At 39.6% G+C, this 21875-nt stretch overlaps 1 protein-coding gene across 3 annotated transcripts in view; it reads right to left on the bottom strand.

Moving 5' to 3' along the window:
- The window catches only part of myo15ab (myosin XVAb), a 55743-nt gene that overhangs the window by 30680 nt on the left and 3188 nt on the right, over positions 1-21875 (bottom strand). Inside the window, exons 3-33 of one of the 3 annotated variants that reach the window (XM_041983909.1) lie at positions 18906-21137; positions 18672-18791; positions 18250-18567; positions 17767-17964; positions 17322-17563; positions 16797-17190; positions 16428-16510; positions 15574-15637; positions 15339-15448; positions 14673-14747; positions 13992-14082; positions 13870-13875; positions 13684-13787; positions 12827-12890; positions 12302-12415; positions 10210-10371; positions 9940-10053; positions 9759-9817; positions 9300-9423; positions 9097-9192; positions 8285-8416; positions 7498-7623; positions 6148-6225; positions 5490-5635; positions 3010-3055; positions 2783-2907; positions 1635-1752; positions 1345-1520; positions 517-601; positions 384-416; positions 197-278 (exon numbers count right to left, since the gene is read on the bottom strand). In XM_041983909.1, the coding sequence (XP_041839843.1) occupies positions 197-278; positions 384-416; positions 517-601; positions 1345-1520; positions 1635-1752; positions 2783-2907; positions 3010-3055; positions 5490-5635; positions 6148-6225; positions 7498-7623; positions 8285-8416; positions 9097-9192; positions 9300-9423; positions 9759-9817; positions 9940-10053; positions 10210-10371; positions 12302-12415; positions 12827-12890; positions 13684-13787; positions 13870-13875; positions 13992-14082; positions 14673-14747; positions 15339-15448; positions 15574-15637; positions 16428-16510; positions 16797-17190; positions 17322-17563; positions 17767-17964; positions 18250-18567; positions 18672-18791; positions 18906-21137 (5917 nt within the window). The remainder of the gene's footprint in view (positions 1-196; positions 279-383; positions 417-516; positions 602-1344; positions 1521-1634; positions 1753-2782; positions 2908-3009; positions 3056-5489; positions 5636-6147; positions 6226-7497; positions 7624-8284; positions 8417-9096; positions 9193-9299; positions 9424-9758; positions 9818-9939; positions 10054-10209; positions 10372-12301; positions 12416-12826; positions 12891-13683; positions 13788-13869; positions 13876-13991; positions 14083-14672; positions 14748-15338; positions 15449-15573; positions 15638-16427; positions 16511-16796; positions 17191-17321; positions 17564-17766; positions 17965-18249; positions 18568-18671; positions 18792-18905; positions 21138-21875) is intronic. The other 2 variants (XM_041983910.1, XM_041983911.1) reach the window with 2 other exon arrangements.

Raw genomic sequence — 21875 nt, 5'->3', positions numbered from 1 at the left:
GTAAAACACACACCCACACACACACGAACACACACACACATACACACACACAATGATATGAAGTTAATCTCAGCTATAAATAAGATTTCATTGACAGATATACTCCATTGCATTTGCAGGTGAGCTCAGGTGTATTTACTGTGGCATTGTATTCTGTGACATGAGGTCTCCTCTGTATATTTGTGTGTGTGCAAACCTGAAGCAGCCTGTAGCAGTCCAGCCAGCTCAGCTGGGATAGGCAGTGTTGTTACATTCACAACTTCTCGATTGATACGATCCTGTATGTGCATAATGCAAACACTTAACAAAAGCTACATAATCTTTTGTGCAAAACACAACCCTCCTCCCTTAGACGTATTCCCTACATTTTCACCTCTACTCACCTCCTCCGCCTTCCTTGCAGGCTCCACCACTGTCTGACAGAAAGACAGCAATATCACGCTTCACACATTTGTTCATTTTTAATTCTTTCCTCTAAGACGAACTCCCCCATTCACTCAAACTCTGTGTGCATACCCTCATGTAGCGCTGGCGGTTGACGATTAGCAGCACAGCAGAGCGTAGCTTGATAAGGTATTTCCTCCTCAGAGCAAACTTTTTTCTGTTCAGAGAAAAATGTTCACCACGATGGATGGATTATTCATGAAGATACAGACAGAAGAAAGAATATGCATACATATGCATTCGGTGTCACAAAAGCATTTTCCATGAAAGGCACTGTCATGTTTGTGACACCTCACTATGTCAGTTATGACTATACAAAGTGCAGGTGGTGTAGCAAGGTATGTGTTGAGCTATTTCTGAAACATCACTGTAGATTTAAAGGGTTTAACCTTGATTATAGTGCCTTTTTAGTGCCTTTTTTAACACACTAGAAGAGAATGCAAATTTTTTTATCCTTGGGTTTTGCTGGACTGGGAGTAAATGAGAAATCTATCACCACTGATGGATGAGCATAGCCTGAATCCCTTGGCCTTGTCTCCTCACATCAAGGACAAAGAAGCAGGTCTTCTGTGATAAGGTTTAGCATATTTGGCATAGAGAAAACAAACACTAAAGCCTAAATGGCTGAGCCGGGGACTGAAACTCCAGACTTAGGAAAGGCAATGTGCTTACCATTAAAGAAAGCTCAGATGAGTCAACTTCTAGGAAGAAACTGATGATACTAGTGTTTTTTGGAATTTGGAAAATCATGTCTATCTTTTTTGTCCTTTTTTTGTCCTTTTAAATAAAATAAGCAGCTAATAAAAAAAAAATACCCTTGCATCACTTTCTTAACTGAATAGTTTACAGATATGATTTATTAAATATATACTTCCAGCTGTCTACAAATGTACCCATTACCTGGCCAGGTAGCCTTTGCTACAAGCTTCAAAAAAGGTCACATGGCGCTTGAATTTGATAAAGTTCTTTCGGGTAAAACACATGCGGGTATATCTCTGCAGCGTCATGGCAGCTATGTCCAGCACACGGTCGCGCTTCCCCTCCAACAGCTGATACAAATCCTCTTTGAGAAAAATCTAACACAGACACAAATACATATTTAAATTCAGTAGCATCTATTTAGAATGATACATCCAAATTCATCTTTGACTTGTGTTTGTGTGTGTATGTGTGTTACTGTGAGAGCTCACCTTACTGACTCCCACCTGGTATGAGCCCTTCTTGACTGGACAGAGTTTGTGGAGCATGACAATACAATTTTCTCCATCTGCTGGTGGTGGATCTTTTAGGCAGAGAAGTGCTTTGTACCTGCGGTCACGTACAAAAAAAACACGACAATTCTATCTGAATTCTGAAGCAAATGTCAACAAGGGATCAGTGAAATCCAGAGTTGTAACGTGTGTCCCAACTGTGTCTTTTAATCCTATAAATCTCAGGTTGGCTGTGAATCGGAGAGCTCTGGTATGAAGCTAATTGGTGCTCTAGGTATTCAGGCTGTTGGTTGCTTGGTATTTGTTTGGTTTTAGTCATTTCAATGTGAATGCTGCCAACTGTGAATGCTGCTGCAAGTCAGATTACTTTGGCTTCAAATTGTGAGAGGTGCTGAGAGATCAATTGGTTTAATCTGCTTTCCTGCAGCAGGAGTTGACAAAAGCCAGATGGCTATTTCAGCATGGAGAGATCAATGTGTGTGAAATGTATTATCTTCAAAGACGGAAATAATTACAGCAATTTTGACAACGTGGTCAGCGAAGCAGAAAAATATCTTTAATGAAAGACGGCTAAACGAAAGTATGCTGGATAGTCTGAACTGTTTTCCAGTTTATGTTGTTCCATTAGTGCTCACAACTGTTGTTGAAGTGACTGGTGTTTGTATGCATGCAAATATTGCAGCTACACAAGCATCATTACATTAGTTACCCATCAAGAATTGTATTAGTCTTAAAATCTTAATGACATACTAATGCTTGAAGTAAGTAGCCCCCCAATTGTGCTATAGTAAGCACGCTATTGGTGACTTGCTTTGTCCTGTAGCTTTTAGATATTCAGAGATTGAAGCTGGTATTCTGAGCTAAATGAGCTTCCTCATAAGTAGAGCTTCAATGTCAAAACAGCTTACCCCTCCAGATCAGATTATTGCCCTCATTATAAACATAATTTGAGTAAAAAAAATTATTTATTAATCCATCATGGGATAATTTCTGATCTTTTTAAACAGTTTTTTTTTGTTTGAACTTGAAAACAATTATTTGTTGTCTGCTTACATTTGTCATTTTAAATAAAAAAAATATGCATTAACTTGAAACATGCTTTGCATTGAGATAAATCAGAAACAAACCTTGACAGGAAGCTGTGAAAGTGCATTCTGATTGGATAGCCTTCCTTCCTTATATGGATGGTTTCTATGATACCAGAGTAGTGCAGCTGAGCGTTGACTAGCTCCATGTTAAACATTCCGGGCTCCTGCACACACACATTTTCACACATAAATGAGCTGTTTACAGTGCATATCAATCAATATGCAAAAACAAACACTGCAAACCTGCACACATAGTGCAAATATACCTTATGATGGTTTGGCTTGATGCATCGCACAAAATAAGGGTTACACCTGTCACAGACAGATGAGAATTGATAAAGTGATTAATAAATGACTGAAGGTTGGATTTTAAAAGGGCTCAATTCCTTTGTCCTGTGGAAGGAATTCTAGTTTTTACCCTTAAGAGAACTAAGGAAAATCAACTTTAGAAAGGCAAAGTTCTCCATTGTCTATAGAGCTGAGGCTGCTAGTGTTTTAACCAGGAATAAAAGATCTGAACACATCACACCAGTTTTAAAATCTTTACACTGGCTTCCAGTCAGTCACAGAATTAATTTAAAACCCTACTGATAGTCTACAAATCACAGAATGGTTGAGTGCAATAATCCATCTGGGATATGTTCAGAGATCATAAATCTGTCAGGCAGGGTTCGAATAATTGGGGAGCTAAGGGGAGCTTGGCTCTCCTGAAAGGCAGATGAGCTCCCCTAAAGACATTCAGCTGATACTTTAAGGGGGAGCCCTAAAAATCTTCCAAAGGATGCGGCTGATTGTTGTGTTTCCTTCAGCACCGTGGACAGCAGCACTGTTTGTCTGTTATGTGCTGTGAGCGTCCAGACTACAACCACCCAATGTGCCTCTGCAGTTTCTGATTAAACAAGCTGCATACAGAAGTAGCAGTGATTTTTTTTAAATTAGTAACCATATTTTTGACTGCGCTACGTGCACTCATATATATGCAAGTGCACATTACATGCAAAGTCGCGGTGCACATGCAAAAATAAGGCTCCCCCAAAAGCCCCAGTGTAATTCGAGCCCTGCTGTCTGGGTTCTTAGATCTAGGACTCAGGTCAGCTGTTCCAGACCAGAGTCCAGATTAAACATGAAAAAGCAGCATTTAGCTGTCATGCAGCAAACAAGAGGAACAGAGGAGAGTAGATTAAATGTTTGCCAAAAGTAGACACATTTAAATCCAGGTAAAAACATTTCTTTTCTCATGTGCCAATGCATGAAATCTGCACGGTATCTTTTAACTTATCTAGACTCCTGCCTGCTTTGAATAATTTTAAATGAAATATTTGAAATATTTAAATATTTTAAATGCTTTACATAACAGAAATAAGATATAAAGGAAAAATAGAAATGATGCAGAAACAATAAAAAATTATGTGAAGACATAATTAAAAGGTGTGTACAAAAATCTTAATAAATAAAGTTTTTTGCACACACCTTTTAATTATGTCTTAACATGATTTTTATTGTTTCTGCATCATTCTATTTCTCTTTATATCTTTTTTTCTATAGAGAATACACACGTGACATCACTGTGGCTTTCTCCACCATTCTGGTGATGCCCGGCTACTGTTTGGATCTACATTTTCACGTTTCTCACGAATGAACCTTGTTATAAACATGTCTAAAACATGCTGAAAAGGAACATCCTCACCACAATAAGCTCATAAGAGAGGTGAAGAGTCATCACGATGCAGAAACACTAATTATTAATAACTTAGGTCCTTACAATCTGCTGAACAATGAATGAAGTTCAGGTTTAGATGTACTGTCACCAGTTTCAGTCTTAGACGTCAGTGTTTACCTTGTGTTTGGTGTAAGTTTTTGCACCTGTCATGAATCGAAAACTACCTATCATTAAATGTTCATGTGGAGCTCAATACAAACTGATGGATTAAAACCTGCGAGTCAACAAACTGTTGGCTGCAACTACACCATCACACTGAAAATTAACGTGTTAATTGAAGATTTATTGTTCTGTGTGCATTCATTTCAGATAAATTATTATATTCTGAGTGTTACAATAGAAAAAGACATGTCTAAATATATTGGATTAATTAATTTGATACATTTTGTTTGAGCAAAAGGAGCAGTAAAAATATGAAAGAAGTAAAAAAAATATAAGGAAGTATATTAATTTATTACAAGAACAATAAAATAATACAAAAAACTTTACTGCATTTGCACTGCACCAAGACGGAAATGGAGGATGAAAATCTGCTGGTTAATCTCCTTTATGTGTGCTGAACACAAAGCTGCTGCAGCAGCCGGTTACTCAACTCGGGCAAAAAAGAATGATAAGATAAAATACTTGTTAGAAATTGTGAATAAGACAGAGATTAAAAAGAAGAGCGCCACTGCTGAAACGATGTAAACAAACCGTGGTTACATCAAAAATGGCAAATTACTCCCACAATTCTGTACGTTTAGTTTATTATGGATCTGAATAAGTCTTCACCAAAGAGAAGACTACTGTCCGTGGGGTCCAGACCACTGATGACATTGGTGTGCATTCTCTATTATGTGAAGCACAGTGAACTGCATTTATGTATGAAATGCACTATTTGAATGAACTTGCCTTACATTTAAAGTGTTTCGTCATAAGTTTGCTATTTCAGGGCCACAGCTGAGAGTTAATGTGGGAAGATGTGAAGGCATTTCTATGTAATGATTTCTAGCTTAAATTTAATTTCAAACACCCTTTTACTCAAACCTTTCCATCTTGTCCAGCAGTTCCTGCAGGCTGGTCTGAAACTTGGCGCTGACCGTGTTGGCTTGCTGACGCCTAGCTGTGCTGCTGCGCCGCAAGTTAGACCGCTGATGTGATACAGAGTGTTTTGAGAAGAGACTCGATACCATCTGTACTCACAGAAATATAACAAACACAAATAATATAAACACAGAATGGAGAGTTAACCCAAAAGAGAGGAGTTATTCCAGAGCATCCTATCAGATAAGAGGTAAATGAGAAACTTGGGGAAGTTTAATAATAATACTAAACAATCAGGATTTTTTTCAGAAAGTAAAGGTATTCACACTTAGTATGTAGTTTGTAGTAGCATGTACAGCCTTTTTCATTTTATTGTATTTAGATGTAAATCATATAAACGGTACATCCTCAGATCATGGAAACATAAACATGTCTATTTTTCACTTGATGCAGCACTAAGGCAAACTTAATCATGAGTATTATTTATCATTTGTGCCACTTGGTCATTCTAACTTTTACACAGTGGAACTTTATGCCACATATCTATCATTGGAAAGCTAGAAGCGTTTTCTTAACAAAAAAATTTTTACAAAAAAACCCATTTATAAATAATGAAATCAACAGGGAGAGTCGCCCATATGAGTAAGAAAAAATTTCTCACTTTGTTCTTGCTCTGGATGAAGAGGTCCAGAACATCCTGGCGGACTATGTCAAAGTTCTTATCCAAGAATTTGTGCACCTGCAACACACCATTAGAAAAAAAAAAAAATCACAATCTAATTCAGACCAGAAACTTGTGATATTAGATTTTACCAGTGCACAAGTTTGAATATAAGTTGTGTGCATTTTAAATAATAGAAAAAAGATGTTTTTAGATTTATTAGCAGCATCATTCTGCATAGGAATTATAATGTCTCAATAACAAATATACAAAATTAAGAAAAAAAAAAGTTTAGAGGTGGTTTGGTCTTTGACTATATTTACATGATGTAAAACTAATTTAAATGATGTCAATGTTTTAAAATAACTCTGGTGAATTTGTATTGAAATGCCATATGGTCATTCTGAAATGTTATCATATTTGTTTAGTCTTTTCCAGCAGTTTCTCATTCATTTGGAAAGTTTTATATACTTAAATGTTTGTCCCATTTCAAAATGGGTAATATTTTTTCCCTTCAGGCAACAAACATAATTCATAAGGAGGTCCATAAGTCACAGCAAGTCATGGGGTTCATAGAAATGTGTCTGTGCCAATGAAACAAGCCCAAATCTGGATTGAAAAATAAGAAAATATCTTCAGCCTCCATTGTTCTCAAATAGAAAAAAATTGGATCTGCCAGTTCAGCCTATATCTCTTAGAAATCTGGGACAAAGGGACTTGGTTGGACTAGGAACAGTTACTATGAATGAGCTCTTTTGAGAAATCCCTATAATGGGAAAACAATCAGTGCAGAACTCCACTACCAATCCAACCTGGGAAAACATGAGCAATTCCCACCAAGATTGATTAGGGAAACTTAAAATAGTAAAAATGTGAGAAAAATGTGAGATGATTCTCAAAAAGAATTGATGCAGCCATTGCAGGTGAAAGTGCTTTAAGTAAGTACTGATAGAAGGAAGCAAATACTTTTGAATGCATTGTATAATAACAATTCCTTCATGATTTAATTTGTGAGGTCTAAATTGAGATAAGGCCTAAAAACAGGTTGATCAAATAAACAGTTAAGAATCAATTAACTAAGGTCAACTTACACAAATCACTAACAACTGTGACACTAATTTAAGTCATACTGATGTACAACGATGAAAATCCCAACCCAAATGAGAATTTGGTTGGAAATGGTAAAGGAAACCTTGAAAAGGAAAGGTGAGGGTCCCAATGAAATCAAGGAAAGTTTCCATCTTGCTTTTATATAGAAAGTATGTATTTTTATATTTTAACAAGACATTAAATGAAAGAGGGTAGAAAAAAGAAACAAAGAAAAATAAAAGAAGACAAATACACAAATACCTGATAGGTGACCTTCCCTGCATAGTGTTTCAGGGTGAACTCTGGCAATGGCATCTTTGGCCTGGCATATAGTGGGTTGTTTCCATGGTGATAGTGGCACTTCTGAAGGAAGGTGTGGTCTGTTGCCTAGCGATAATTGGAGACGGTTAGTGGTTGGTGAGCCATGAAAACTAAACCCTTGCAGCAACATCACGTTGCCCGTCTGCATTCAGCAGATTCCCTCAGTCTGTTCTTCGTGTCACACTGTGTTCATATTTCACACTGAGCAACAGAGATCTCATAATGAATTTATCTCAATATGAAGTCTGTCAACTTCTCATATAAAGAGCTCTGAGAATAAAGATCGCAGCAGGTAGGCGGTTAAGTCAGCATGTGTAATAGCTTTGTATTGATCTGAGCTGGCTACGCTACAGTCTCCAGGTTCATGAGAAATCCAATAGTGAGATTTTTTTTTTCTTTTATTCAATTTCTTTTGAAAACTAAGGAATGAACTATTTGTATTATGAGCTATTGATGGATGTTGCCTAGTCTTCACAGTACACTTTAACACTGTAAGACCTCAGATGTTATCTGTAATCAAATCTAACTTTGTCATAAGCATGAGCTGCACAGACACTTGTCTCAGCAGGTTGGATCATTGTGAGCTTATAGAAAGTCTTTTAACAGGGTCTTCTCTTTAATTCACCACTTCATGTGTTCATCTCCATTGTTTGTTTTTTTCTGCTCATATCCATACTATCTGTGTTCAGCAATGGAAATAAAGACTTTGGTTTAAGAGGTGGTGTACCTGGGGAAAACCGCATTGGTCATCCAGTATGCGCAGAATCCCATGAGGCTTTGAAGCAATGAGATCAAGACACCCCTGGTTGTTACTGAAGGGTTGCTGCTGCCACTCGATCTGCTCCCGCATGTACTCTTCCTACACGGCACAAGTCAGCACATGAAATTAAAAAGGTCCGTAAAACTCCGTAAAACTGTTATTTCTAGTTTTGCTTTGTCCTGCTTAGTCCCTAAAAGATGAAAAAGAAATTATGAAAACTGATAAGTGTCTTTTGACTCTGCAGTCATTATTTTGGAAGGGGAAGCCTATGCTTCTGAGATATGACTCCAGTCTCACTGTTAGCTTGTGTTTTGAATGTTCAAATCAGTACATTCTGCAGCACAACTCTGTATGTAGCACATCATTGATCAATTCCCCTTCCTTAAAGAATAATTTTATTTAAAAATGTTATTTGTACTTATACTGTGCTGCTTTTTTATTTAATTTTACTTTGTGTAACCTTATTTTGAGCATGACTCTTGACTTGTGTGAGTGTTGTGTGGATGTTTCCTGAAACCAGTGATGCCTTTACTGATTGTCAAAGGTTATTTATATGTAAATTTGTTTCTTTCATCATTTCCCTTTCAATTAAAACATTAATGTCAAGTTGAATACAAGAACAAAAATGATTAATTTGTTGTTGTTTATAGTCCTCCTGTGTTTACACTATTCCTACGCATATTATAATGCTCCAAAATTGACCAGAAATACATACACAAGGCCAGAAGAAGTGGAGAGAACGAGTTTTTATAACAGTCTTAGTTTGTGGTTTCCCTGACCTGCACGTCCTGGAAGACGATCCTATTAAAGTAGGACTGCAAAGTTTCATTGGCGTAGTTGATGCACAGCTGCTCAAAACTGTTCACCTGTAGCTCCTGAAGGGTAAAGAGAGGAGACATTGGGGGTTGTGTGGGTTAACTGGCCTCACTCAGCTCAGACACACCGCTGCAGTAGAATTAGTAGAAAATATTCCTTTGTGGACCTCAAATCCATATATATCTAATATGGAGATGGAGAGGGCTTCGTTGCGAGGGTAGACCCGGCCGTTGATGCGCTCTGTCAGCCAACTAAACAGCAGCGAATACAGGATCTTGGCAACAGCATCTCTATGAGAAACACACAATAAGGTTTCTATGGAAACAGAAAACCCGGTTCCTATGGAAACAGAGGACATCTGAAAAATCTCTCCCCCAGCCCTGACGTCCTTTGTCCTCACATGCCTCTACCAAAGATTTGGAGAAAATATCAAAGACTCTTCACTCCCCCTCTATAGTTTCCTGGCATGATTTTTGAAAAGGGGTGGGAAAAAAAGGAATGACAACTTTAAAAGGCCTCAAATAATACAGTCAGACAGGCTTCAGTACCAAGTTATTCCAAGAGCAGGATGCATCATATATGTTACCTAACAGATACTAGACTGAGCCTTTTTGCAGTCACTTACCTGGCATCCACAGCATTCTCCACTGTCAATGGAGTGTAGATCTTCTCCCTCACTGTATCCTGCCAGTGTTAAACACATCTTATTCTTAATAGCACTTATTCACTGACTAATAATAATAATCTGAAAAGATTACATGTTGTGTGTCATTGCAAGGTTGTTATAAAATTGGGGGTCTGCTCACTGTAATTTTGAAGGTGACAGCTTTCTGCAAGTTCTCAGGTGAGACCTGCAACAGCTCAGCTACCACCCTGATCTCCTGTGCACTCACCACCGACGCAACTTCTTGGCCCTCAGCCTGCAGAAATGCACACACACACATGCAGAGGCATATTTGTTCATTATTACCATCAGCTATCAACATTATCATTACTGCTGAACCGTGAAACTGAATGGAGTTATGTATCATATTTATGTATGTGCGCATTTGTGTGAGCATAATTGAGAGGGAGACCTTGTGTGGCTGGAAGTAGACATTCCCCAGGTGAAGGACAGAGGACAAAAGTCTGTAGATACCGTTTAGTTCCTCTGGGGTGAAACACAGGATGTCCATGGCACTCAACAAACGCTTAAAGTCCTCCCCATCATCCTTTCCAACTATGGTACAATTCCCTCCCTGCATGCACAAACACAAATGCACTGTTATCAACAACTACCTAATTACCCTCACACAATATCACTCTGATTAAAGAACACTTATCATCAGCTCTCAGCCTTGCTTTTGTAAACTTCTAGGGATTTGACTGTCGTCTTCTTGCTGTGATATACAGGACACACTTCATGGCTTGGAAGAACACTATGGCATCAGTGTGGTATTCTGGGATGTGCTACTGGGATGAAAACATGCACTTCTGACCCTTATTTAATGAGAGAGGGCAGTAAGATAGTTTCTCTTAGTGTTAAGTTTGTCTTTAAAAAATATTTACTCAAGTTAATTCATTGACATTTGGTGTGTTTAAGTGATATAGCCATGTAAATGGTAAATGGTAAATGGTCTGTACTTATATAGCGCTTTTATCCAAAGCGCTTTACATATACGTCACATTCACCCATTCACACACACATTCACACACTGATGGCGGAAGCTGCCATGCAGGGCGCTAACCACGACCCATCAGGAGCAAGTAGGGGTTCGGTGTCTTGCTCAGGGACACCTCGACATGAGCTCGACCGGCCGGGATCGAACCGGCAACCCTTGGGTTACAGGACGACCACTCTACCCATTGAGCCATGCCGCCCCCCATGTAAGTTAGTTACTTCAGTAAGTATCTGAGTGGCAAGTCCTGTCTCAAAAGAAAACATGCAGAGTACTAGGTATGTTTGTTAACATGTCAAAAATGTAGCAATGTCAAAATCTTTGATTTGAAATTGTGAAATGGGATAAAAAAAAATCCCACAAAGTTCAACAGTGCTGTACTAAACATTATCATGTAGTGAGAGGTTAGTCATATACATTGTGACAGATATACACATCACCAGATGTTGTGCATCAACCTCATTCAGAAATAAAACACTGAATGTTCATATTATCATTTAGTAAGACATAAGATACATTTCTATAGTGAAATGAGCATAAAAGTGTAGTTACTTTAGTCATCATTGTGTAGCTGCAACATTTGGCACTGATGATTAAAGTAGCTATTCAGTGTTCTTTTGTCAGAATGGGTTGAGGTGGCTCATGCTGGAGCAAACAGGATTAACAAGAGTAAATGAAAACACTGGAACACTGAAGAGGCTAAATGTCAGGGGGGGAGAGGATGTGTAGATCATGGAACCAACTGAGACTACAGGACTTGTCTACCAAGGTTTTACTAAAATATAAGTGAATAAGTAATACAAAAATAATATTTGATAATATAGTTCCCATAAGGAAGGGGGTAAGCTAAGTCATCAGGCCATCTCAGGCCCAACACAGACACTATCAGGACAAACATCCAAGTGTGCTCTCTCACTCTCACCCTTGGGGTCAATTTAGAATCACCACTTCACCTAACATGCATGTTTTTGGATTGTGGGAGGAAGACAGAGCACCCAGAGAGAACCTACACATGCACATATAGAGAGGCTGCTCCTGCTGCCACTTCACTGTACAACCACATATGGTGTTATACAGTTGCTTCTTTTTTAAATGAAGGAATTATTTTTCAAATCAGTATACAGTGATTTTGTGACAGAACAAGAAAACCAACCAGTCATTGTGGTTTGTGCTGCAACATGTCATTTGTTACATGACTATAGTGAAGGTTATGTGAACACAATGTCTCTATGAAATAAGCTCTGATTCAGTTTAAAAAAGAAATATGAATCATGCCATAGAGTGAAAATAGTTAAGGATTAGAACTGGCATGGGCAATGTGTGTCAGGCTCTGCTACAGAGAGCAAATTGCCTTATAAAAGCCTGATTAGAAATTACATATTAACACAAATATTGATTTATTACATTTATAAGAAAACAAAACAGTAACCTGAGGGAATCAGCCCAACATAAAACTGAGGAATCACCAAATATTTCATGAAATAAATATAAAGAAACTAGACTGTGGCACCTGATTTAGATAGAAGTAAGTCTCAGCCTCCTGCAGGTACAGTGCGTGCTTTTCATTTGGAGGAAGACCTGCCAACATCTCATAGAAGATGTGGTAATTCCTTTCGGATTTGGCCTGTGGATGAAAACACACACACACACACACACACACACACACACACACACACACACACACACACACACACACACACACACACACACACACACATGAACAAGTCAGTTATACGGATGCATATTTAAAAAAACACACAGATAAAAAATACAGTGTGGTTTAGAGCCATGTTTGTGGATTTGCCGAAATGGGTTTAATGCTGTCAACAAAGTAGACTAATGGAAGTTTGGTGGACTTGACTGGATAAAAGTATTGATGGAAAACGACTGGACTGGCCAAACACACAGTGAAATAAAGACATTGCTCATGTTGTGCGACTGCACAGTCTCCCCTTTCTCACCATGACTCATTTGTAAGAAGACTCTACTTGACCTGCTGTGTGCGTGTCCATGTGTTTGTTCTTGTATTTTTCACCTGAAAGACAATGCGGGACTTCTCCAACAGGTACTGAGACGTTATGGCACCGCTGATTACACCCCTGGTAAATTGCAAACAGGCAGGCAGGCACACACACATTCACACACAATGAGGCTGAGTTAAGTAACAGGTCATGCATGTGTAATGTATTAGGGATCTTCCATGTCACAGTTCTACCTGAAAATCAGCTACTCATATAACTGGGCTACTGGGACATGTTAGCATATTTGCCACTCAGTCCACAATTTATGTGCATGCATTTCAGAGCAAATCAAACATAACTGCTATTTCACAGTTGTATAAGGGTTCATTTTTATCTAAGACAGACAACACAAAATTCCACCATTAATGATAAATAAATAAATGACTAATGCCTTAAAATTTCTGTGAAATGTGAATGTGTGAAACTATGATAACACAATACCATAACAACTAACAGCTGTAGGTATCAGGTACCAATAAAGATAAAAAGCATTTTTTCTGAACATTTTCATTATGCTGTATTTCCTAAGGTAAAGTAGTGGATAACACTTAATCTCTGATTAAACCCCCAGTCTGAGCATGTATGGGCCGTCAGGCAACACGGAGAAGGAAAGCTCCCTTTTAAGATGAAAAAACCTCAAGCAGAATCAGATCCAGAACAGGCAACCGCCTCCCTCAAACAGTTATGAGGGTCAATTTCGTCCCACAAAATGATGTGATCGTTTGGTTTTGTTTAAAAGTGTGCAATTTGCATAAGAACACAAGAAGGACAATATTTTTTATTGATGCAAACCCTTGAAAACCTGAAACTGTTGGTTTTTTTTTTCATTTAATTTCACTATAAAACATCAGTGAATGCTGCTACTACTCACTCTTCCATGTAGATCTGTGTGTATTTGCCAAAGCGTGAAGAGTTGTCGTTACGCACTGTTTTGGCATTCCCAAAAGACTCCAGCAGGGGTGTGGCCTCTAGGATCTGAACAATCATCACACAGAGAAATTGAACCATGGCTATCTTCTACAGGAGTGATGGTTATCATAAGAGTAAAACACTTTACCTCTATCTGATGGGAGATTTTACATAAGAGAAAGAAAGAAAGAGTAAAAAATTACTTTGAATGATCATGGTATAAAAATAAATTTATATGCAGACACATAGATATGGCCAATGGATATCTACCTGTTGTGTGACGTTGCGTTTGTGATGTATGGCTGTCAGATAACGCAGGATCAGTTTTGTGGCTTCAGTCTTCCCTGACCCACTTTCTCCACTGGAATAACAAAAACCATTAACATATACTATTACATACTATTCAATAAATAATTTCCTAACTGTATGTTAAAAAGAAGATGTTTTCTTTCTGATCTGCTGTTAAAGAATTATATCAATATAAATTTAATATAAATTAATTTATAAATTAAATTAATGTCAAATTGAATACATAATATATATTAATGCTCTTTTTTGTTTAGTTGTTATTACTGAGCTTATTCAAGATTCTAATTAAAAGGAAGGATAAATAGGGCATTTCGTCATGACTCCAAAGGCACATAAACATAATAAAAGAACAATAACATGAGATGGATAGTGATATGGATAGTAAAAAGGCAACCAGTTTAACAGCATGCTGTCAAAAAAAAGAAAAAAAAAAGAAAAAAAATCTTATGGCCTAATTTTTTACCAAAAAACCCAAACAAAACATGCCAATTAAAAGAAAATGACATGCTATATTGGCACAATACCTAACATTCAAACAACTTGTCACAGTTTGGAAAAATATTACTCAAATGTTTTTTCTAAATGCTACTGAGGTCTATTTCAACGAAAAGGCAAAGCATGTGTAACAACAGCATTTTGTACCTGATCACAATACATTGGTCCTTTTTGGCATCCATCATGGTCGTATATGAGAGATTAGCAATGGCAAAGAGATGACTGCAACACAATGAAAGGTTTTTAATGAAAAGTCATGTTTGTAGGCAGAACAGTTGTGTTCATGCTGCATGTCTGTTACACAAAGAAGTGGTAGTGAAATCCATAACTAAACTCTTCCTTGGCAACCAACCAAAAACAGGGTAACCCTACCCTCTTGCTAACACCTGAGAGTGCTGTCATTTACACTTCTGTTTACCACCAAACTGCATCTCTCAGCACAGCTTACGACACATGGAGACACATGTAGACACATGTAGAACAAGAGTATTAACACACATAGTCTTAGGGACCACAGATGAAGGTTAAAGGGTAATGCTTAAAACTTTGAGTTTTACTAAACTATGCCTCTGCCTAACCGACATCTGACCATCCTTCAATAAATTACACACAGTAAGACTATTATGACTTGGAAATGACAGATGTGTTTATCTAAGCTAAGCTAAGTACAGCGGTGTATGAAAACATTTTGAAATGTCCAGCTTACCAACAAATAGACAGACTGAACCTGTTACTTCCATATTGAGGCTAACAAATCCAGGGTCTAACCGGACTGAAACCACATACACACAAACACACACTCCAAGATCTTACGGAGGGTTGTCACTAAGACCATGGCCTTCATACTGAAGCACCATGTCTGTGCCGTAAATGTTGAGCAACTTGTAGGGGTTCACGGACACAAGGATGCTGCCTATGTAAGTCTGAGAAGAAGAAACAATGAAGGAAGAGAGTAAATGAATACATACATCTAACAGTGTCTTAATTATATACATTTAATATGTGATCATATTGGTTACTTAATTTGAACAATAGAAATTCAGCATACGTATATAAGTTCTTGGTCAAAGCGCTTCTTCAGGTTCATCAGAATTGTAGTTTCATTCAGTTCACTGAAATTAAACCCAGAGGAAATTAAAACACATGCAATGAGCACATTTTGTCTCACTGGTGCAGCATTCCCAAACTCAATTTCACATCAAGTATTAATCACTCTTCAAAGGTAATCAAAATCTCTCTGATTTCTTTAAAACTACTGTTGAAATAACACAACAATCTAATTCAGGGTTTCCTGGGGGTGTAAAGGGATTTACTGCAAGTTCTACACATATGTATAAAAGAATTGCATTTTAATAAAATACTCAAAGACATCATGGCAGTATTTTCTTTCTTAAGTCCACTAATTTTAAAAGATATACTTTTCCTAAGCATTTTTCCTTGACCTCATTGGAAAATGTCATTAGGTAAAGGAAAGATGACAGGAAATTTAGAAGGAGTTAGGAAAAGATGATTGCACTACAACAACGAAATAGCTTTAGTTTGAAAGTTGCAGCCATGACAAACTATGGGATGAAATGATCTCATTTCCTTTCATAATGGATGCTTCAGTGTTTCCTATGCTAAAGTAGATGATAAAAAAAGCAACACTAAAACTCTTCATAAGAATTCCACCAGTTTTTATCATGGCTACATGGAAGTATCATGGTTGATACTTCCAGATCATTCCACTCAGTTAGGAATCTGCCCGAGCAAAAGAGCAAAGAAAAAAACTTATACGACTGGACCCATTATGAATTGCTCCTTGAGGAAACTGAAAGAATATGCTCTGAGATTAACTGTGAAGCTAAAAGCTTGAACATAAAATGTTTAAAAGAGTGTAGCATAAATGAATGTTTTGCTTACGGGAGCTGTGTCAAGTCCTCCATTCCCTCTGCCCAGCGTTTAACCCTGTGGCTTGTTGTGGGCATGCTTATGATAGAGTAGATCTGGACAAACGTATTAGTATATCATTAGCACAACAAAATCGTATGACATGGTCATGTTGCCAAAAGTAGATGCAGAAATTTGGACATTTTTGTATGGGGACTCTACAAAAACATTTTGTGGTTGTTAACCATCTCATGCATATATCACACTAATTTCCATCTTAAATCATTTGCCAAATATCATAATAATTCAGAGAATCATCAAGCCTAAATTGTGCTTGAAATGAAAAAAGAAATGTTTTCTTTGTATTATATTAGTGTATAAATTAATCTTAAATTTAAATACCTTGTCATACCAGCTTTGACCTGGAACTGTTTTCCTATCAGGGGTCCAGTCTATATCCTGAATCTTTCCATCCACAACCCGAGGAGTTGGTGAATATCCTTCCAACACCCCATCTTCTCTGTACATAGACCACTTCGACAAATTCTGGAGTGTCCCATGTGGTAAAACCCTCTCTGCTGCCCAAACATCCTCTCCACCTTCACCTCCTCCCTGAGCATTTCTGGCCCAGTGGCCGGAGCGTGGTCCATACGGAGGTATCACAGCATAGCGATTGTCCTCCCCTTGTAGTCCCATTGGCACACTGTAAGAGGCATAACGAAGTTGCTGGTTTTGGATGACATCAGACAACCTTGGGTTGTGAAACCGACGTGTGAGAAGTGAGTCTTCCGGCAGCCTGTGGGACAGATGGTCATTTTATTTCATGCTACATGGGTAAATAGTTACATTCCTTAGCTTGGCACTTCTGGTAATCCTGTACAACACCTGAACAAGCCTACTTGGTAATCTGCCCTAGCAGTTCTCTACCTTAAATTGACACCACGCAGATCACCAGTCTGGAGTGCAGAGAAAACGTTGGGACTGGTGGGCTTGGGTGCACCTGACAATACAGAGTTTTCTGAGAGATGATAGAGACTTGCAGAACGAAGTTCTTTGTTTTGCCTAAGAGCAGCTGCCAGGTTTGGAGTGGAAGGCCTCTGGCCAGGGATAAACAGAGAACCATCGCGGAGATGATATGATGCACCACGAAGGTTCTCATTCATAAGGGCCTGCAAGTTGCAAAAGAAAGACCCCAAGTTACCATATCTTGAAAACCACAACAGCTGTATTTCACTTTCCTAAATAAATAATTACTATATTTTTCAACTAACTGTGGCTGCTACAATTATTTCTCTTATGACAACCAAAGAAAGCAATTAATTAAAAAAAAAAAACATGGTTGCAAAGTAAGATAAGTTTAACAGCAACACACTTTAGATAGGTTGGGGCCAACTTGTTTCCGTGGGTCAATGATGATGGTACCATCGGGCAGGGCGTAGGACACACCCATTAGATAGGGATTCTGCAGGGCAGCTACCAGGTTTGGGCTCTTGGGTTTCCTCGGGTCCACAATAACTGTACCATTTGGGAGGGTAAGTGAAGCTCCTTTCAAGGCTGGGTTACTGAGAGCCTAAGTATTACAACAGGTGGTTTCAATTAAGGAGACCCTAAGACATTATCCAAGTGCAATTAAATTAGTCTTTAGAAAGTTAAAGTAACAGATTACCAGTTATTAGAAAAATTAGAATAACATCAGTTTAAGGAGATTTTTAAATATTTTTACTGTGCCCTCATACAAATAGAGAGCAGAGGGAAATAGAGAGTAATAACTCAACTAAGATCTAATATAACCAACAGTAGGGGAATATGGAAAAACTTAAGAAAAACATCAAAGAAATCTGAATCCATAGTTAACCTGAGCCAGATTTGGTGATATAGGTGTATTGGGGTCTCGAACGCCATCTGGTAGGGTGAAAGAGGCATTCAGTAGTGAGGAGTGTTGGAGGGCACTGGACAGGTTTGGAGATACAGGTTTCCGCGGATCTATGATGATAGTGCCATCTGTCAGGGTGTAAGAAGCACTCTTTAGGTAAGGGTTCTGAAGTGCTGCTTTAAGGTCTGGAGACTTTTGTGCCTTGGAGTCAATCACAATGGTCCCATTGGGTAGAGAGTAAGAGGCTCTACGTAGGGCTGGATTGTTTAAGGCTTTGCTGAGGTTTGGGGAAATGGGTTGCTAAAAAAGCAGAGACAGCAAAAAAAAATGTAACAACAGGAAATGGTAAACAACAATGAGATCCAAATTGTATTTCAAGCAAAGGACTACTAGTCATGGGTTACTTGCTGTCTAGGATCTATAAAGGTGCCATCGCGGAGTGTGTATGAAGCAGCCTTGAGATCCTGGTTTTGAAGAGCTCCATGAAGGTTAGGTGACATTGGCCTCTGAAGTGCACGAGGGTCCTGTTTGGGGAGGGGTGAGGAGTTATACAAGACAGTGGAATTGTAATTATTATAGAGTTGTAATTAATAACAAGCAAAAAGTCACTTCAATATACTGTACTCCTTTATACCTACCTTGATAACGGATCCATCGGACAATATATATGAGGCGCTGCGGAGTTGCTGGTTCTGCATTGCATGGCCAAGCAATGGAGAAGAACGTGGATCTGCATAAGGTGATGCCAAGGTCCCGTCTGGCAGCCGGAATGATGCATGCATTAACTGGGGGTTTTGCAATGCACTTCCCAACACTGGTGAAGCTGGTCCATGTGAGGGCCGTCTAAGTTGCATAGATGTTTGATAGGATGCTTGGCGAAGGTTTGGGTTCTGCTGAAGAGCATAGTTGAGCTGAGGCGTTGTTGGTGCATAAGGATTATGGCGTTGCATCATAGGCGATCTCAAAGCAGAAACATTCTGCAGACCGGATCTGCTTTGCAGCGCATCATGGAGCAATGGTGCTGGGCCAGGCTCAGAGATATAATCGTATGGAGTAACAACAGTTGGTCCATAAGGTGATTGTAACTGTGGAGTCCTATAAGAAGCCACGCCTCTTAGTGCCTGACCATGTCTCATGGCTCCAGAGAGCATTGGCGATGAGGGTACAGACGGGGCATATGGAGACTGAGGTCTCTGAATTGGAGACATGTAGGATGCTTCTCTCAGTGCCTGGTTTTGCAAGGCTCCGGACAGCATTGGAGAAGCAGGTGGCAGAGGTTGTTCATAAGGTGACCCTGGCCTTTGCAAAGGAGACACATAGGATGCATCTTGTAAAGCCTGATTTTGTAGAGCTCCAGACAGAATGGGAGATGATGGTGCCAGTGGCTGCTCATAAGGGGACATCGGTCTCTGCAGTGAGGAAGTATATGATGCATCCAAAATGGCCTGGTTTTGCATTGCAGCAGACAGCACAGGGGACGAAGGAGCATAGGGTCCTTCTGATTGCATTCCCATTTCACCCATGCCCATCATTTGAGCTGGTTCGGATCCAAAGGGGGATGAGAATGAAGCCTGCTGAATAGTCTGGTTCTGCAAAGCACCAGATAACATGGGAGAGGAGGGGGCAGCAAACTGATGCGACTGCTCAACGTAAGGATCTGCAACTGGACCTACCATATACATATCTGGTGTCAGAGTAGGTGAATGGACAGCATGACGAGGTGGGAGGGGGGAAGACTGACGAGAAAGTCGAGGAGATAGGCGTGGTGATCCAGGGTGTGGCATATGTTTAAGGGAGAGCTGTGGGGAGGCAGGAGGCATCCTTCGCATGGACTGCTGGGTCATGAAAGGACGTCCTCGAGCTATGGGGCGAGGAGGTAGTCGGCCAGATTCTCTCCTTCCCAGGGGAGCGCGATGAACCATGTGAGGAGAGTGGAAAGGAGAGGAGTGGAGGGAGGAGTCTATTGTAAGAACAGAAGATCTATTACTTCTTATTGATGAGGGACGAAACGGACGCACATTTTGGGTGGGTGGGGGGACTGGCCGTCCTCTGAGACCCATTGGGGAGGGTCTTACAGTACCTAAAGGAACATTTCCCCCCATCCTGGGCCTGGCCAATGGTGTGGGGTCCCTCAGCAGCCGAGTAGAGCGACGAGAAAGGGTGGGAGATGTTGGGGCTGGTTGGTGTGCTGAAGGGGATAAACTACGACGAGATGGGGAGGGAGAGGGAGAAGGTCTTCTACTGAGACGTGGAGAGAGAGGAGGAGGTGATGTGTGGCCAGGAGAGATGGGAGGAGAGGGTGACCGTCGCATCCTAACCCCTCCAAATGGGCTCCGAGCAGGAGTCGGAGACTGTGGGGGACTTTGCCTTCTCATGGAAACACGGGGGGATGAAGGTGGAGAATGCTGCCTGACTGATATTCTTGGTGAGGCTGGACGACTATGCCGGATCATGGAGGCACGGGGAGAGTGAGGGGGTAAGGGTCCTCGAGCCAAGGAAGACGATGATCTCTGAGGTTGTATTCTCCTACGAGCAATCGGAGATGCCATAGGGGAGGCAGAAGGCGAGACCCTTCGAGACATAACAGACGGGGGTCTTTGGGCATTAATGAACCCACTCCTCATGGATGGCTGTGGGGATGGGCTGCGCCTCTTTGCAACCATAGAAGAGGATAATGGGGAAGATCTTACAATGGGATGGTGTTGCATTTGTGGAGAAGGCATGATGACAGAACGGTGGGATGGAGTTGGTGAGGGTTGCATACGACGTCCAGGAAGGGGAGACATGCTTGCTTGTTTAATAATCATCGCTGTTGGTGTTGGGATAGAAGGGGGTCCATACCCCTGCTGCATCATTGGGTCTGCCATCATCTGTTGCAGGGACAATGAACAAATCAAAAATAAAAGTGTACAATAAATAATAACAATAATTAAAAAACATAAAGTCAAGAAACTCTGGAATGATAGCGTTTATTGCTAATTAAAATTGTTTACCACAATTAAAAACAGTATTGAAGTTGATGTGAAAAAAATGTTCCTTACACAAATAAAGAATCTCAAATAATCAGCTTCACCAGGAAAGAACATGATTGTTGCAATGAATAAGGTGTCAGTGATTTGGGGTAAAAAACAGTTCTTAAATATAGTCCAAAGCCAACTGGAATCAGACCTGATTGCATTCACTAAATACCTGTGTCCTAATTCAGGGTGTGCGCACTTCAGAATGCACAGATTATGCAGGCTACGAGTGGCCATTTGGATCATTTGGCTATCATTTGTTTTCTAGCCGGTAGACACTTAAAACCCCTTAAAAATCTGCGAATATCAAGTGTTACTGTACACAATGTTTTTGTATTTGGTTTAGTCACTTTTCTACTAAAGTGAGGTAAAATAAATACATCTAAAAACATACTCTTTGGAGCTTTGTTGCTTATTCACTGCCATCTTGTGCAAAATAAATTATTAGAGAACAGATGCTGCGAGAGATCCACCACCAGTAGCCTTTGCTATATGCCAAAAAGAGTGTGGGTTTTTAGGGTGGCTTCAGAGGCACCTTCCAAATGGGACAGTGTTTGGCGCCTTATTGTGACGTATGTAGCTGACGAACCT

The sequence above is a fragment of the Melanotaenia boesemani genome, chromosome 4 (genome assembly GCF_017639745.1).
Source record: "Melanotaenia boesemani isolate fMelBoe1 chromosome 4, fMelBoe1.pri, whole genome shotgun sequence".
Classification (NCBI taxonomy): Eukaryota; Metazoa; Chordata; class Actinopteri; order Atheriniformes; family Melanotaeniidae; genus Melanotaenia; species Melanotaenia boesemani.
This window is presented reverse-complemented; position numbering and strand designations above follow the sequence as displayed.